This window comes from Emys orbicularis, chromosome 7 (genome assembly GCF_028017835.1).
Source record: "Emys orbicularis isolate rEmyOrb1 chromosome 7, rEmyOrb1.hap1, whole genome shotgun sequence".
Taxonomy (NCBI): Eukaryota; Metazoa; Chordata; order Testudines; family Emydidae; genus Emys; species Emys orbicularis.
The window spans coordinates 87,684,085-87,701,818 of NC_088689.1; the positions used below are offsets into that span (position 1 = coordinate 87,684,085).

Here is a 17,734-nt window from a genome sequence, read left to right on the forward strand (position 1 = left end):
ATCTAGCACTGGGAAGACAGGACACAGAGTGCTCCAGGTGTACATTGGAAATTAAAAGCAACTTTCAATCAGGATGATGAGTGAAATTCACAGCAAACTGCCAAATGGAGGAAAATTCTGAATTAATGGTATCTCCCTCCCCACGCCTGAGGAAGTGACCAAACCACTGAGAAAGTAAGAAATTTTGTATTTTAAGAGGTACCTTTGGTGAAGGGGGTTTATTTTCATCATCAGAGAAGGAAAAGGTCCGGAGCTTCCTCTTCCGCTTGTCTTGATCCTGAGCCAGGCAGTGGGACAGTTCACTTTGCGTGGGAGAGGAGGACCGTGATTTCTTCTCCGACACTTCTGACTCTTCAAGCAGTTCATCTTGTTGCTCTGAGGTACTGTCCTCACTCAATGATTCTTCATCTATGTCATCCTGGTCATCCTCTTCCTCTCCCCCACTGCCCTGAAGGAGAAGAGAAATAATAGATTTAGAATGGGAAATTTAATACATAAAAGTCCTATGATAGTCTCTGATCTTTACACTCCCAATTGCATGCAGTGCTATTGTAATGATTTTGGTCCCAGGATATTAGAAAGACAAGGTTGGTGAGGTAATATATTTTATTGGACCAACTTCTGCCACTGAGAGAGACAAGATTTTGAAAGATACTACCTCAGCCACTTCGTCTCTCTGATCTACAGTAACTTTTTGGCTGCACAGAGTCTAAAGGAACTGGAAACTGCCTTGGTGTTGGAATAGGACTCTGCACAGCCAATCTATGAACATGCACTGTACTGCGCAAGTTGCCTGTAGCTACATACCTGGGGAGATCCAACTGGAGAGTTGTCCACTGAGGTGGAAGAACGTTTTTTCTTATGGACAAAGAAGTGTTTTCGTCTCTTCCTCCTCTTGCTTGGTTTCTTCATGACTGCTTCCAGATTACTGTGGCCACCCGGTGGTCGGCCAATCCTTTTGTTTTTCCTCTTCCCATAATAGTGTGCTACATGGACAAAAGCAAAGGGTGTGTGCTTCACATGCACTGTGTTGCAATGGAACTTCAGCATCATTAGTTTTCACTTATCAGCCCTCAGGAATGCAGAATCATTCACAGAAAGCTTTCCAACAGAAATCCCAACTGTGGAGAACATCAACATGAATGGATCTATTCTTTCCTTCAATACAATACATCAAGTACGCGTTTATTAATAAAGTTAATCACCCCAAAAAGGGAGATTATATTTCTTTAGTTCTGAGAAAGGCCTCAAATGAACAGTTTTTGGTGCAAACAATGTCATCAGCTATAGAGTGGCAGATGGTGGTGATGGGGTTCTGCAGGATTTGGCATGGTCTGTACAGATTTATTGAGATGATGCACAATCTACTCTCACTGTGGCCAGGAGTTCAAATTAGTAAAAGACATTATGGAGCAGCTTGTTCTAAAGCAGAGTGGCAGGAGTGAAATAACTTTTAATGAAAGTATCCTGGAATCAGTTTTTGTCCTAGAAATCAGCAGCAGGAATTAATACAACATTATGCAGAATAGTTAATAGTTGGTTTTATGATGTTGCAGTTCACTGTTAGATAATCATTGTTTTGATCCAAGATATGGGTATCTAGGTCTATATCATTAGCATTTGGGCTGCTCATCAGGGTGAATGAAGTGATATATAATTTGTAACACACTTTGAGATCCTTCTGGATCAAAGGCATTGTCTAAATGAAGATCATTACATTGGCAAAAAACCCTGGTATCTACTCACTGTATTTGGTCTTTGTCAGGACAGAGCAGTTCTCTGAACACTTATCTAGCACCATCTGTGGGCCAAAGAGATTTGGACAGCATTCCAGTTTGATGCAGGTTGTTCTACAGAAATCTGCCACCCGATCTGCTGTTCTCACAACCTCCACAGTGGCACGGTAACTCTTCCCTTTGTACCTGCCGTTGGGAGAATATCATCATATTCTAGCTGGTCCTAATACTGTTATTCACTATGATAAATGTGCTATATTACATTATCAATATCAGACATTACATATTCAAAATGTATTTGAAGAGAGCTCGTGAAGGTTTTTATGATTGTTGATCAAAGCCCAAGTCCTCCCTTTAGCAACATAAAATGACAGATGCACATGTGAATAAATATTAACAAGCTAGTACAGCAAGGGCAATTGCTGTGCCAAGGTTCTGCACACTGCCCTGCTAGTATGTTTCCAATATAATTTGGAGGAAATATTCCCATAGTTTATATGGGCATGGAGACTAAACCATCTAATCTAAGATGGTAATGCAAAAATTGCCAATTAATGTCCATTGGCATGTAGACACCTGCTTACTAGGATCTGGACTAACTCCACCAACTCACTGCAGAGGCCACTGAACAGCCATTAAATGGATAACTTACAGCCCCTAGTGAACTCAGCTACATTTGGCAGGTTATCTGGATGTGGAAAGCTATACATCACCTTACCAACCCCCTGTGCCACCAACCACTCTTCCTCACCTACTCAGCAACTTATCAAGGAATGGAAAGGCTAGGAACACCATGGCTCTATGTGCCAGAATGACAGCTTCTCTTTTGACTAAAGACAACAGATTAATGTTTTCCCTGGTGCCAGTGGACAATGAAGCAATAAGAAAGGGCATCTTCTATTTGTCCACTAGCCTTATATGACGCAGACAGATTTTATGGAGGAACTACATGTTGTGGGGGTGTTGTGTATAGCTGAGTCAAGCATCATTCCCTAGCTTTGCTTTTTTAGTACATCCAGTGGTATATGCTAGTGAGTCTATTGGGGATACCTCAGACCACAGTTCTTCAACTTAGAATTGCATACTGGCCCTAAAATCGGAAACATGGAGAAAAAACAGGCAGTGATTTTCATAGGTAGCCTGCCCACCCATCTCTGACCTCACTGTTATATCAGAAGAATATATTTAATAATTGCAATAAGCCACTCAAAACTGACCTTTCCTTTCTCACATTATTTATTTTATTTACATAAGCTTTTCTATGGACTCATCACTATATCTGAGTACACAGAACTCCCACGAGGTAGGTAAGTATGTCCATTTTACAGATGGGGAATGGAGGCAATGAGAGAGTTAGTGACTTGCTTAAGGTCATGCAGTAAGTCTGTGGCGGAGCTGGAAACAGAATCCTGATCTCCTGGTTGGGTAGAAGTCCAGTGCCTCAACTACAGGACCATCCTTCTTCCCTTTTGGGTAGTTAACCAAGTGGCTCAAAATTGCTGGGTTTAATAATTATATTATGTTAACATTATCACAATATTCTTTCAGTGTGGTTCCTAGCCACATATTGGTTTCTCAGTAATAGTGAAATCATGGACCAGTAAGGCCCAGCAGGAGCACTGGGCAGCATATTTGCATCAAAAATGTAAAACGGATTCCCCAACCAAGGTCTTCCCAGTGTTTGACTCCAGCTCTGTAAATAGGCTAATATTTAAAGGGAAACCTTTTTCCACTATGGAATTTGGCTGAAGGTGCTGACAGCCTGAAAACCTTCCCTGACACTTTCAAAGCAGAAACACAAAACTATCTTCAAATTACAAATCTTTTACCCGTTTGCTGCTGATCTGCTAGTGCACACGCCATGTTGTACTAGTTACTCCAGTAATACTACACTGAAATCAAAGTAGTATCAGAGCACACCTGATACAGTAAGCAACAACATACCAGCTGCACTCTGCTGGATGTTCCTGAAACATTTTGCATGAGTTGGAGGGTTAAGTTTTGCAGTGTCCTTATTTGTCTTGAACAAACCACATGTCATTTTCCTAAAAGGCAAATAGTTAAACCAAAAATGTAGATTGTAGAAGATATTACTACTGGGATCAGTTGGACTGGGATGTGGGGCAGGAATTTACTTTGCTTTCAGGGTCTCTCCATGCCCATGCCAGGCAGCATCCTCATCCAGCTGGAGTTCTCGAAGGACACGGCTAGGTTTGTAGGCTGCATTGATCAATAAAGTGAGAACCTGCAAATGGAAATGAAAAGAGGAGGGAAAAACCCATTAGGTTATTCGTACAGTAAATATGTTTTAAAGAGCTAGAGTGGATTGGCAGATTAATTCCATTTATCTGAATTAACCAGCATCAAACCACTACTATCTGAGATTTAAACTCATTCATAGTGGGATTTGGAAAAAAAAGCAACTGCTTACATGATAAATCATAACAGACCGTAAGTAGGGTCTTGCCAAGTCTTCAGAATTTGACTGCCAAAAGATTACTGATTTCAGCAGCTCCCAGAAATTTTTGGAGATTCACTGTCCTTATCTCATATCACCCAACTTAATTCAAGGGTAGACATTATAAAGCTCAGGCAGTCCTGGGTAATGCCAGTGACATTTTGCTGCCTATGCATGCTACTTCATTCCTGAGCTTTTACTATTAATCATGTTTATTATGGTAGTTCCTAAAAGACAACCAAGAATGCCATTGTGCAGGGCATTGTACGAAGAATAGTAGATGGCCCTCCCCCCAAAAGCTTGTAATCTAAATAGATAAGACAGACACTGGGTGGTAAAAAGGGTATAATTCTGGGTATCACCCAAGGGTATGGTCCTGTGTAATCAATGACTTCTTGGCTGTGGAATCAGCCATGTGCTACAGAACGGGGCACCACAATCTAAGGTTTCATTAAAAAAAAAAAAAAAGGTTTCTAGCCTTTGTTGCAGTGATCATCTGCTCACATTTGCAATTTTATCAGTGCAGTGTTGCCTTCCTGATTCTGCAGACAACCTGAATAAAGAGCTCTGAGAAGTGCTAGCAACCTCATGTCAGTGGGGTGTTAATCACCTTGACATTCAACCCATCTTTAGGTTTCATAGTTAACTATTTTCACGCTAATCTTTTTAGCAGAAAGATCTAGATAGGATGCTTATTCCTACAGTCCCAAAACACCTCCAAACACATCCCCAGGTGTCAAAGGCCTCAATTTGCCAAACCTCCAGCTTCACCCCATCAGCTTCCACAAGGCGATTATATGCATCAGCTCAAAACTCAGACACATCAAAAACTAAAAAGGAGGGGCAGCATAAAATATATTGAGCATATCAATATAAACACAAGGGCTACTATATTGATTGTAGTATTTATTTTCGTAATTAAACTCCTGGATGGATTTTCAAAGATGCTGAACACCTGTAGCTGCTACTGACTTTGGTAGGATTTGTGGGTATTCATCAGCCCTTCTGAAAGTCAGGCCTTTTTTAATTTAAACGAAGCTGCCACAGAATTTCCAGTCTGCCACACTGGGAGTACTGCAGAATCCAGAAGCCTTGCTGTATAGATAGGCTCAGCTTGCTGTGGAGTACCCTGAGCCTTGCTCGAAAGGACTGTAGAAGTCCACAGTGAAGCAAATTAAACTATTCAATTCACCCTCTACAAAATGAAACACCTGTATCAACATAGCATAGAATCTGATGTGGGAAGAGGTAGCAACATTTGCAATTTAACAAGCGAAGAGACAAAACAAGGGTCATTACTCCTAGAAAGGTTGCAAAAGCACCTCCACAAAGGATCTTGTGCAGTTGTACCATATTCTGTCCACGAGAGAACACCATTTCTCTAGTCAATGAGCACAAAAGCTACTACTTAAAAAAAAAAAAATTAATGACATTTAACATGCAACAAAGGTCCCTCCCAGAGGCAGCTTCTATAATCTGGTGCTTTCTCACAGGAATACAGATTTGTCATGACAGATAAAACCAACGGTTTATCAAAGCCAGAATCCTGCGTTGGGCAGTTGCTGATGCCATATGCTTCAAAGGAAGATGACTCCTGTGCCCCCATAATGCTGCCTGGCCAACTGTACAACATAAGTTACAATGAACTATTTCCCAAGCCTCATGGCAGTCACCTTAAACCCAAAGCATACAATTTGATTATCTTTAACCGGCTTAGCTGCAAATTTATTGAGGGTATTAGTTTATCTAACTCTGAAAACTCAGCTACAGTATTCACCTATGGCTTACTCTTTTTTTCCCCTCCAGTTCATGCAAAGTGTTTACACACACAAAGTTGCTCTGCATCAGAAAAACGTACATTTCTGCAGTGGTGCAGCTCTACAAATGCTAACAATAGTAGAAGCTGTAGACGGGGTTCAGGTCTTTTGACCACCATGTTGTCTGTCACCAAAGGACAGGAAAATGCTTACAGATTTTCCTAGCGTATGCAAGACTACTGTGATTTTTATACATGGCATGGTTTGAATTTTCTATTAAAATCAAACTCAGAAGTGGTTGTCACAAGTGGCTTGGTTGCCAAAAAGTCTTCCCTATGACCTTTGCTTCCTGATTGTTATTTGATGCAATAAAGCAGAGGACTGAAAGTTAACTCCACACTTAACCCACATTCTGTTCATTTTGGGAGAATTGTACTGAAGTGGGGAAAATATTCTAGAGGAACTTCCCAAGAAAACATTCACCATTTCATTTCAGGAGATATTGCACCCCAGACATATTGCTGCGGAAAATTCAGCAAAATGACTATTGTCACAAGGGACATTTTCATGTAATTTGCTGTGTAATATTTTCTTGAAACGAGGCAGTTTTCAATTGGAAAATGTCTCCATTTTCACTCACAATGCTCCGTGTGAGTGAAAAAGTCATGAATCTGGAAGATTTGCACAGACATAGGCCCAATTAAGTCCCTGCAACAAAATACAAAAAACTATTTCAAAAGAGAGCTTTCCCATTCAGTTGGGAATATTTTGCACCACTCTACTTTTTTTCATAGGACAGAAACCATATTTCACATATTCCAACACAACACAATAGAAGCTTTTTGGGCTGCTTGAAATGCTTTTTTTTTTTTGTACAAAAGAAAAAAAAAAGAAAAAAGTGCTAAAATACTATGAACTAATTGGACATTATAGGGATTTTAATAGGGCTGAACTATTCTAACATCAGCTGGTAGTTTTCAGTAATGTTAATTAGGGTTTACTTGACATAAAAATAAGAAATGCAATAATAATGAAATGATTACATCTCTGGTGGATCAGAGGTATTTTACCACATCTCTAACCACTCAATACCTTATGCTTAATTTTAGACAAGAAACAGAACACTCACCAACAATAATCATTCCCTTATTCAGTGGTTCCTAAACTTTTGTACTGGTGACTTCTTTCACCTAGCAAGCCTCTGAGTGCGATCCCTTCCCCCTTATAAATTAAAAACACTTTTTTATATATTTAACACCATTATAAATGCTAGAGGCAAAGAGGGATTTGGGGTTGAGGCTGACAGCTTGTAACCCCCCCATGTAATAACCTCACAACCCCCTGAGGGGTCCTGATCCCCAGTTTGAGAACCCTTGCCTTATATTGATTAGTCCATTACCTATCTCTAATTAGAGAGTCACTCTGGAGTTTAATATGCAGTACTGTATACACAGCCACACACTCATAACCCTCTCACCTCTTTAAGGACAAGAACGCAGTTCCCAGGTCCCACAGACTGAGGCAGCTCTGCAATTCTCCCTTTGTTAAGGTAAGGTCCTGAGAAGCACCGGTGGTTGAAGTAGATCTTTGGACAGCAGTACTTTCCATTAATTACAACTGAGAAATGAAAATCAGCAGCAAAGATTTAGATCATGCAATGCAATCTCCCCAGCCAAGACTGGCTTCTTGAAAAGTTTAATATTTTGTAAAAAAGTTTAAGCCACATACATTTTGGGAGTTAAAGTGTCACATTTGCAACGATAGCATTGACTGTAATTGATGCTGCTGAGATGTACTTCTTATATTTTACATGCATACTCACACCCTGTTTATGTATTGGCAATATAACCATATCCATATAACAAAGTGAGCCCCAAAACAGATCCAGTCATAAAGCTCTGCAATTTATCATGAGCCTTTGACTGCCCACCTCATCTGTGCTCTCCCAATGATCCATTCCCTGCAACTACTTCTAACATTCTAAGCAGCAAAAAACACTTGAAAAAAAAATCAGCAAGAGAAAGGTTGCCTCCTTTTCCTACGAAGAGTCAGTATTCTGAGGCCCATAACAGGGAATATTCATTCCCAGACAAGTTACAGCCTTAGGGTCACATGTATTCTTATCTAGGCTAGAGATGGGAGTTTCATGCCATTAAAAATGGCATATTACCAACTTTCCACTGGAATACACAGTACTTTGAGCCATAGAATTTTTGGAGAAAGCAGACATAAGAATTTACTATTTTAGGTCATTTTTAAAAGGTTCCAGAATACATAGGCTTTCAAAAGCCTTACACTAGATAGAGTAAATAAGGTACCTGACTTTTGCATATCTGTCTGCTTCTAGTTACCACCAATACAGTTTAAGAGGTTTCTTGAAAAGGGCTAGAAGTATATGATACAATCACATTAAAAGCAGGCAGTTTCCCTTTCCAAAAGGTATAAAGCACACATTTCTAGTCCTGATGGAAAATACTGGAGCTTACCGCTAGTCATTGGTCCTGATCACTTGGTGTCAGAGACCTATGGCCATTGTCATTTTGGGGAAATTTAATATTGTTCAATGTGGGGAAAGTGGAAGAGGGAGGAGTTGAAAGGGGATAAAAGGGACTGTCAGGAAACATTTCTATGGCAAATTTATTACAAAAACATAAAACACAAGCTGGCTATTTAAAGTTCTTCATATGTTTGAAACATTGGAAGTCCCAGTGGAGGTGGATTGGAGGGCATTATACAGGTGAAATGGGCATAGAAGTATGACAAACCTACACTAGTGAGTGGCTCTGCAACATATGGTATGAGATTATATATTACATCTCATGCAAGTCTATGACCTGCACCCATGCTATCTTCTTCTGGGAAGGTGTCAGAAGAAGCAAGGCAGGGTCAGACCGGGTCAGACCACAAAGAAACTCCACCGTACTGAAGGAAATGGTGCTGGTGATTTAACAGGAGATATTCTTTCTTCTAAGGGTATGGCTACACCCAGCCGCTAGTTCGGCGGCTGGCAAAAGACGGTTACTTACCTTCTGTAACTGTTGTTCTTCGAGATGTGTTGTTCACGTCCATTCCACATTAGGTGTACGCGCGCCGCGTGCACGAACGTCGGAAACTTTCCCCCTCAGCGGCTCCCGTCGGGCCCGCAGGGTCTCCCTTCCCGCCAGAGCGGCGCCCCGCCCTAGCGTATATATATCCCTGCCGGCCCGACCTTCCCTCAGTTCCTTCTTGCCGGTGACTCCGACAGAGGGGAAGGAGGGTGGGAAGTGTAATGGACGTGAACAACACATCTCGAAGAACAACAGTTACAGAAGGTAAGTAACCGTCTTTTCTTCTTCGAGTGCTTGTTCACGTCCATTCCACATTAGGTGACTCACAAGCTTACCATTGGAGGAGGGTAGGAGTCAAGGAATAACTGATTGAAGCACCGCCCTGCCGACCATCGCGTCATCCTGGTCTGATGGTGGATCGCGTAGTGGGCTGTGAAGGTATGAACCGACGACCAGGTGGCTGCCTTGCAGATCTCCTGGAGCGGGACCTGCGCCAAGAAGGCCGTCGAGGACGCCTGGGCCCTAGTAGAGTGAGCCCGGATCTGAGGTGCAGGCATGTTGGCGAGCTCATAGCACGTGCGTATGCAAAGCACGATCCACGCCGACAGGCGTTGCGTCGAAATAGGCTGGCCCTTCATCCGTTCCGCAATGGCCACAAACAGTTGAGTCGATTTGCGGAAAGGCCTGGTACGGTCCAGATAGAAAGCCAATGCCCGCCGAACATCGAGGGTATGCAGGCTACGATGGCGTGGGTCCGTATGGGGCTTGGGGAAGAACACCGGCAAACAGATGTCCTGCCCCATGTGAAAACTCGTGACCACTTTAGGGAGGAATTTAGGGTGAGGTCTAAGCTGCACCTTATCCTTATGAAAGACAGTATAAGGAGGCTCCGAGGTGAGGGCCCTCAGCTCCGATACCCTCCTAGCCGAGGTGACGGCCACGAGAAACGCGAACTTCCATGAAAGGTGCATGAGGGAGCAAGAGGCCAGGGGTTCAAAGGGGGGCCCCATGAGCTTAGTGAGGACCAGATTGAGGTCCCATGGGGGTATAGGTGGGCGTGAGTAGGGGAACATCCTCTCCAGCCCCTTGAGGAAGCGGACTACAGTGGGGTTGGAGAACACGGACATCCCCGATTCCCCCGGGTGGAACGCCGATATGGCGGCTAGATGCACCTTAATAGAAGCGGGGGCGAGGCCTTGACGCTTGAGGTGCAGCAAGTAGTCCAGAATCAGTGGTATCGAGGCCTGCAAGGGCTGGATGTGCTGAGGCCCACACCATAGGGAGAAGCGTTTCCACTTGGCAAGGTAGGTCGCCCTTGTGGAGGGCTTCCTACTACCAAGGAGGATTTGCTGGACCTCCTGAGAGCACCTGTGCTCCACCTCACTTAGCCAGAGAGAAGCCATGCCGTGAGATGCAGCGATGGCAGGTTCGGGTGGAGCAGGCGACCTCGGTCTTGTGTGATGAGGTCGTGATGGAGGGGGAGGGCTATCGGAGAGGTCACGGACAGTTCTAAGAGAGTTGTAAACCAGTGTTGTCGTGGCCACGCCGGGGCGATGAGAATGACCGTCGCCTTGTCCCTGCGGGTTTTTAGGAGGACCCTGTGGATGAGTGGGAACGGGGGGAAGGCATACCGCAGGCTCCCGCCCCACGGGATTGCAAAGGCGTCTGCCAGAGAGCCCGGACTGCGGTTCTGGAAGGAGCAAAACTGCGGGCACTGGCTGTTGTCCATGGTGGCAAACAGATCCACCTGGGGAAACCCCCACCTCAGGAAGATTGAACGGAGGATGTCCCGTCTCAGCCTCCACTCGTGCATGAGATAGGACCGGCTGAGACGGTCCGCCAACCCGTTCTGGACCCCGGGGAGATATGCAGCCTGGAGGTGTACTGAATGGGCTATGCAGAAGTCCCAGAGGAGGAGCGCCTCGCGACAGAGGGGAGAGGACCGGGACCCGCCCTGCTTGTTTATGTAAAACATAGCGGTAGTGTTGTCCGTCAGAACTGACACGCCGTGTCCTCTTATGGTGGCGTGAAAGGTCTGGCAGGCGAGGCGAACCGCCCTCAGCTCCTTCAGGTTGATGTGAAGCAACTGTTCCTCCCTGGACCACAAGCCCTGAGTGCGCAGGTCCCCTAGGTGCGCCCCCCAACCCAAGTCCGACGCGTCTGTCACTAACGTCAGAACTGGTTGTGGGGCGGCGAACGGGACCCCCGCACAGACCTGCTGTTGATCGAGCCACCAACAGAGGGCGCTCGATACCCGAGCCGGGATCGTGACGACCATGTCCAATGGGTCGCTGTTGGGGCGATATACTTGGGCCAACCACAGCTGCAGAGGCTGGAGCCTGAGGCGGGCGTGTCCAACTACGTGGGTGCATGCCGCCATGTGCCCCAAGAGTTGTAAGCAACATCTGGCCGTGGTCGTGGGGAATCTCTGAATGGAGGTCACGGCCTCCTGGATCGCCAGGAATCGCGATACGGGAAGACTCGCCCGTGCTGCCACCAAGTCCAGGACTGCCCCTATGAACTCCAGTCTCTGTGTGGGGACTAGTGAGGACTTGGGCACATTGACTAACAGGCCGAGTTCGCGGAATACTTGTAGCGCCAGTGCCACGTGGGCGCGAACCTCTGCCTCTGACCGGCCCGCCAGGAGCCAATCGTCTAGGTACGGGTAGACGCGCATCCGTCTTTTTCGAAGGAAGGCCGCCACCACGGACATGCATTTCGTGAAGACACGTGGGGCCGTTGCCAGGCCGAAGGGCAAGACCGTAAACTGAAAATGACGCTGCTGGATGGTGAAGCGCAGGAACCGCCGGTGGGCCGGGCGGATGGCGATGTGAAAGTAAGCGTCTTTCATATCGAGGGCAGCGTACCAATCCCCCGGATCCAGGGAAGGAATGATGGTACCAAGGGAGACCATACGGAAACGTGGTTTTTGCAAGTACTTGTTCAGCTTGCGAAGGTCCAGGATAGGACGGAGGCCCCCTTTCGCTTTGGGAATGAGGAAGTATCTGGAATAGAACCTTTTTCCTCTGAGGTCTGGAGGAACCTCTTCCACCGCCCCTACAGCGAGGAGGGTCTGTACCTCCTGCATGAGGAGTTGCTCGTGAGAGGGGTCCCTGAAGAGGGACGGGGGTGGTGGGTGGGAGGGAGGGGGCGAGGAGAACTGGAGGGTATAGCCTGACTCTACCGTGCGCAGGACCCAATGGTCTGATGTTACATGGGACCAGACACGGAAAAAATGCGACAGGCGGTCCCTGAAACACAGGGGAGGATCCGGAGAAGAGATAGGTACGCTGTCCTCGATCGCATCTTCAAAATCCCTGCTTATTTCCCGGCTGCGGCTTATTGTTGCCCTGGTTTTGGCCTTGGTTAGGCATATTGTTGCGCCTACGCCTATTGTCTCTGCCCCGCCTACGGTATGGTTCGTGTCGAGGGCGAGGCTGGTACTGCCTCTGTGGAGGCTGCGGTTTGAAGGGCTTCCTCTGTGTCACAGGGGTATGCATCCCCAAGGACTTGAGGGTAGCCCGCGAGTCCTTGAGGCCATGGAGTCTGGCATCCGTCTGCTCCGAAAACAACCCCGTACCCTCAAACGGAAGGTCTTGGAGGGTGTTTTGCACCTCAGGGGGAAGACCAGAAGCCTGCAGCCACGCTGAGCGCCTCATCACCACGCCGGACGCGATAGTCCTAGCGGCCGCATCAGCCGAGTCGAGCGAGGCCTGTAACGAGGTCTTGGCCACCGCCTTTCCCTAGTCCACTATGGCCGCAAACTCGGGTTGCGATCCCTGGGGCAAGGCATCCTTAAATTTAGACACTGATGCCCAGGAATTAAAATTATGTCTATTGAGGATCGCCTGCTGGTTCGCGATCCGCAACTGGAGGCCTCCCGACGAGTAGACCTTTCTGCCGAACAAGTCCAATCGTTTCGCCTCCTTGGCCTTGGGGGCTGGGGCCTGCTGGCCATGCCGCTCCCTCTCGTTGACCGCCGAAACGACCAGCGAACATGGGGCTGGATGGGAGAAGAGGAAGTCAAACCCTTTGGATGGGGCAAAATACTTCCTCTCGACGCCCCTTGCCGTCGGCGCAGAGGAGGCTGGCGTCTGCCATACAGTCTTATAATTTGACTGTACCGTCTTTATAAGTGGAAGTGCGATCCTGGAGGGACCCTCCGGGCTGAGAATGTCTACCATGGGGTCCTCCTGCTCAACCGTCTCCTCCGCCTGCAACCCCAAATTGAGGGCCACCCGGCGGAGCAAGTCCTGGTGTGCCCGGTGGTCAATCGGGGGAGGGCCGGACACTGTTGTGCCCGCCACGGCTTCATCCAGTGAGGAGGAGGAGGTCATGGCCTTTTGTGCGTCCTCGTCCTCCTGCAACTCCTCCTCGGCGGGACGGTCCTCTGGGGTGCGTCCCCTGGCCTGGGTCAGGGACGGTGCCGGGCTCGGTACCGAGTCCGTTCTAACCCTGTCTGGCGGCCTGGAGACCGTGGCCTCCGCACGGGAGGCAGTGCGGTGCCGTGGGGAGCGGGACCGGTGTCCTGAGGGGCCCGATCTCGCGGTTCTGGACGGAAGGCCTTGCTGATGATAGGCCCACGGGGTCCAGAATGGCCAATGTCCAGGATGGCTCCAATGTGGTTGCCAAGAGGCCTCGTGCTCCCTAGCGGCGTGCACTCTGTGGCCATAGCTACTGGAAAGGCCCGAGCCCTCCTCCGATGCCAAGGACGGCGATCTAGAGGGCCACGGCGGTGCTGTCGGGCGGTGCCGTTCCGGAGTCGGGGAGCGGCGCCTTCTGGAGCGGGACCGCGAGAGGCGCCGTGTAGACCTGGATCTGGATCGGTACCCGCCATCCCGGGACCGGGAACGGCAGCGAGAGCGCGGTCTCGGGAACCTCGAGGTCGACGCGTCCCGGTGCCTGCTCGAGCCGGGCTGCTGGGACAGTGCCTCGCTCGCGTCTGGGCCTGGCTGTTTGGCGGCCCGTTGCGCGGCGGGAAGCCGGGAGTCCACCGAGGCGGAGCTCGACCGGGACCGGCGCCGTGTTCGGTGCCGAGATGGCGACTGTGACGGGCGCATCATCGCCGGCTTGCCCTTGGATGGCAGTCGCGGCGGAATGTCTTTAGCGCAGAGGTTACTTTCGGAGGACAATTCAATGAGGTCCTTTGCTGCCTCAAATGTGTCCGGGGTGGAGGGCTGTTCCAACAGTTCCTCCAGCCCTTCCTCCTCACTCGACGCGCTTATCCCGGGGCTCGACGGGCCCTTGGGCGCCGGAGCCACTGGTACCGGGATCTGTGCCGGGGCCGTAACGGCCTTGGCGGCACTCGCGGTCTTCGCCGGTGCCGGCTTCTTATGCGGGGAACGTCCCCTGGTCTTAGGCTGGCTCTTTGGTCTGGCCGGCGAAGAAGAACGGTGCCGGGTGTGTTCCCGTCGAGGCGGCACCGTAGGCTTAGGCTGTCCTGCCGGCGTCGGGTCGCGGACCGATGCCGGGGCACTCCGCACCGATGTCGACGGCGCCGCGGAAGAGGAGGGCTGTAACGCCGCCTCCATGAGGAGCTGCTTGAGACGAAAGTCTCTCTCCTTCTTGGTCCTAGGCTTGAAAGCCTTACAAATCTTACAGCGCTCCTTTTGATGGGCTTCCCCCAGGCAACGAAGACACGATTCGTGCGGGTCGCTCAACGGCATAGGCCTGCGGCACGTGGCACAAGCCTTAAAGCCTTGGGCGTGCGGCATGCCCCGCCGCCCAGGGCCGGTGCCGGGGTCGCCCAACCCCTATCACAAAGCGATTTAGGCCTTTGTGAGGGGCTAATCAACTACTATTTACACTAAACCTTAAACACTTGAACTATTAACGAACTGATAACTATCACTAATCACTATGCTAAGGGACACTCTCAGACGAGAGATAGAGTTGTTCCAACGTCGCCACGGGCGGTAAAAAGGAACTGAGGGAGGGTCGGGCCGGCAGGGATATATATACGCTAGGGCGGGGCGCCACTCTGGCGGGAAGGGAGACCCTGCGGGCCCGACGGGAGCCGCTGAGGGAAAAAGTTTCCGACATTCGTGCACGCGGCGCGCGTACACCTAATGTGGAATGGACGTGAACAAGCACTCGAAGAAGAATCGAAGTTCTGGGTTCGACTTATCGCGTCTTGTCTGGACGCGATAAGTCGAACCAGGAAGTGCTCGCCATTGACTGCGGTACTCCAGCTAGACGAGAGGAGTACCGCGGAGTCGACGGGGGAGCCTGCCTGCCGCGTGTGGACCGAGGTAAGTTCGAACTAAGGTACTTCGAACTTCAGCTACGTTATTCACGTAGCTGAAGTTGCGAACCTTAGTTCGATTTGGGGGTTTAGTGTAGACCAAGCCTAAGTAAGCCTGATTCTAAGGGAAACTATGCAATTGGAGGGGGGAAAAAACAAAGGTCCTAGCCACTTGATATAATTGGAGAAGATTAGTAATTCAAGCACCAGAGTCCTCGACAAATTTCAAGTCCAGTAATTACTGCTCCCTAAATTCTCCTTGCAGTTTCAAGCGGAAAAACTATTTGCTACTTCCTAACCGAAACTGTTGTATAATATTGCTTTGCATTGTTAAACTGCTATTTTTTCACCAGCAGTTGCTGCACTTTAATGTTGGATGAAGTAATCCTTGTTTTTAGTTTGCATGTCAGTTAAAGTCTGTAAAACGTCTTGGCATCCTTCAGAATTTAAGCTGCTATATATCAATATATTTATGGATGTATAAATATAAAAATAAAGTCATTTTACTCTAGTAGTCCTATAATTTTGATTGAAAAGCACTTTAATCTAAAAAGGCCCTAATTCCAGTGGTTTATAAACTGATAAACAGATGAAATCATATTGACATTATATCTCCATTTTAAAACCAATTAATATGCAAAGTGGTACAATCTTAGACATGCATTTTACTGTGTGGGAAATAGAGCAATTTAGGGTTAGATACTATGCGGCTAGAATTGTATAGCTGTTTCATCGGCAGATGTACTTATATACATTCTTTCAACACTTCAGAAAATGAGTAGATTTCGCCATTTGGCACAGGAGTTATTTTACACTTTGAACAGTCTTGCTTTATAGTGATGATCAAGTTATCACAAAGACAAACAAACCTGCACATCAATATAGTATTCTAACAGTTCAGTGTGGCATATGAAGTGTTTGTTATAACAGCCCAACCCAAGCGCCAGAGTTTTATGCATCTCTCTCAATATTATTTTAATGCATTTTTTGCTGGGGGATGCTTAGACATTAATTTGACAAGAATTTCCTTCTCACACACAGCATATGGGATTTACTGGTATGTATACCAGTTATATAGCTTAGAGGAAAGTGTTTTGTAATTGGGTGGGTGGTTATTAAGACTAAATATTTCGGCTCCAGGTGCTCCCAGCACATCCATTGGTGGGAGAAAAGATTAGGTGCTACAATAATCCAACTTCCAGCATCAAGACATGTTCTCATTGTACCATGTGCAGCATTAATTGTATGCTGTTACCAAGTTAAATCTTCCTTGCCATTTGAAAGATTATCCCTCAGAAAAGTTTTTACCCTATTGTACTAATTCAGGACAGGTGAAGTTATTGAGCAGCTAGACAATAATGCCATAGAGATACAGAACTCTCCTACCTTCTTAACCCAACAAACAAGACCCTTACCTGAGTCAGTGGAATTCAGTTCCTGGTTCTTCAGCCTCTCATGGACAGTCCTTGAAGACAAAATTCTGAAATGGAGAGAGGATGTTGGGAAGAGACCAAGGTTGATACATCAACATCCAGATTGCAGAAAGGCGAGGTCCTTTCTCACTCCCAATTTAGTGTGTCAAGCCTATGGTTTCAATTATCTTTGTAGTATTTAATGACTTTACTCAGGCTGTAGGAAGAGCCAGTTGTGTTGATCTAGCTCAGCTCTATGCCAGTGGTGTTCTTCCCTTGTTTGAAAAAGCCAGGTGTGTCAAAGGTGCATGGTAACACAGCCCACTCCACCATGGAGACACCATCACAGTTTTTACATTTCACATGTTTGAAAAGATGTGGATTCAAACAAAAACTAAAAAACACTTCTAATGGTCCCATTTAAAAAAACAGGTGGCTTGGCATGTTAGGAAAGTCTATTTTACTGAAAACAATGGACCAAGTATTGGGATGTCCAACCATGTAAAATCTGATACCTGCAATGATATCAAGGTCAGCAAGACTAACTGTATCATTGTGAGTGTCACTTGAACAAGCTCATGCTACATAGTTTTACAAAACCTTTGAAGATGAGAACACAAGGATGGTCTCTATTTGAACTATTTTTTCTCCCATTTTCCATCTGGTAAGCATCTCATGTAATACAACTCCCACTCTGGAAGAACACACTAGCTGCACACTATTTGAATGAGAGCTCTCACATGGAACAGCTGAACGTTCCCATCAAATAATGTGGAAATCTCAATTGCACAACAGAACACTAAGGAAGTCAGATTCTGTTCCTCAAAGCACATGTACACTGCACTCACATTAACACTAATGAAGGTGGCTGTGTGCTCTGAAGGGAGAATGAATCTGAAAATGAACTGAAAAGAGTTAAAGCAATCATCCCAACTCAGGATAACCACTACAATAGTTCAAAGCTTCCATAATGAAATCCCCATGATGACAATGCTGACAAATATTTTTAGACAGCAAAAAACCCTAAATGTCCTCCAATACTGGAAGATCGCTCAGCTTCTTAAAACAAGGGATGAAGCA

The 17,734-nt window shown here is 47.0% G+C and overlaps 1 protein-coding gene across 1 annotated transcript in view; it reads right to left on the bottom strand.

Moving 5' to 3' along the window:
- The window catches only part of SFMBT1 (Scm like with four mbt domains 1), a 52,993-nt gene that overhangs the window by 3,405 nt on the left and 31,854 nt on the right, over positions 1–17,734 (bottom strand). The window contains exons 13-18 of the mRNA XM_065408146.1: positions 16,658–16,722; positions 7,429–7,568; positions 3,872–3,981; positions 1,747–1,922; positions 808–986; positions 203–448 (exon numbers count right to left, since the gene is read on the bottom strand). Of these exons, the coding sequence (XP_065264218.1) occupies positions 203–448; positions 808–986; positions 1,747–1,922; positions 3,872–3,981; positions 7,429–7,568; positions 16,658–16,722 (916 nt within the window). The remainder of the gene's footprint in view (positions 1–202; positions 449–807; positions 987–1,746; positions 1,923–3,871; positions 3,982–7,428; positions 7,569–16,657; positions 16,723–17,734) is intronic.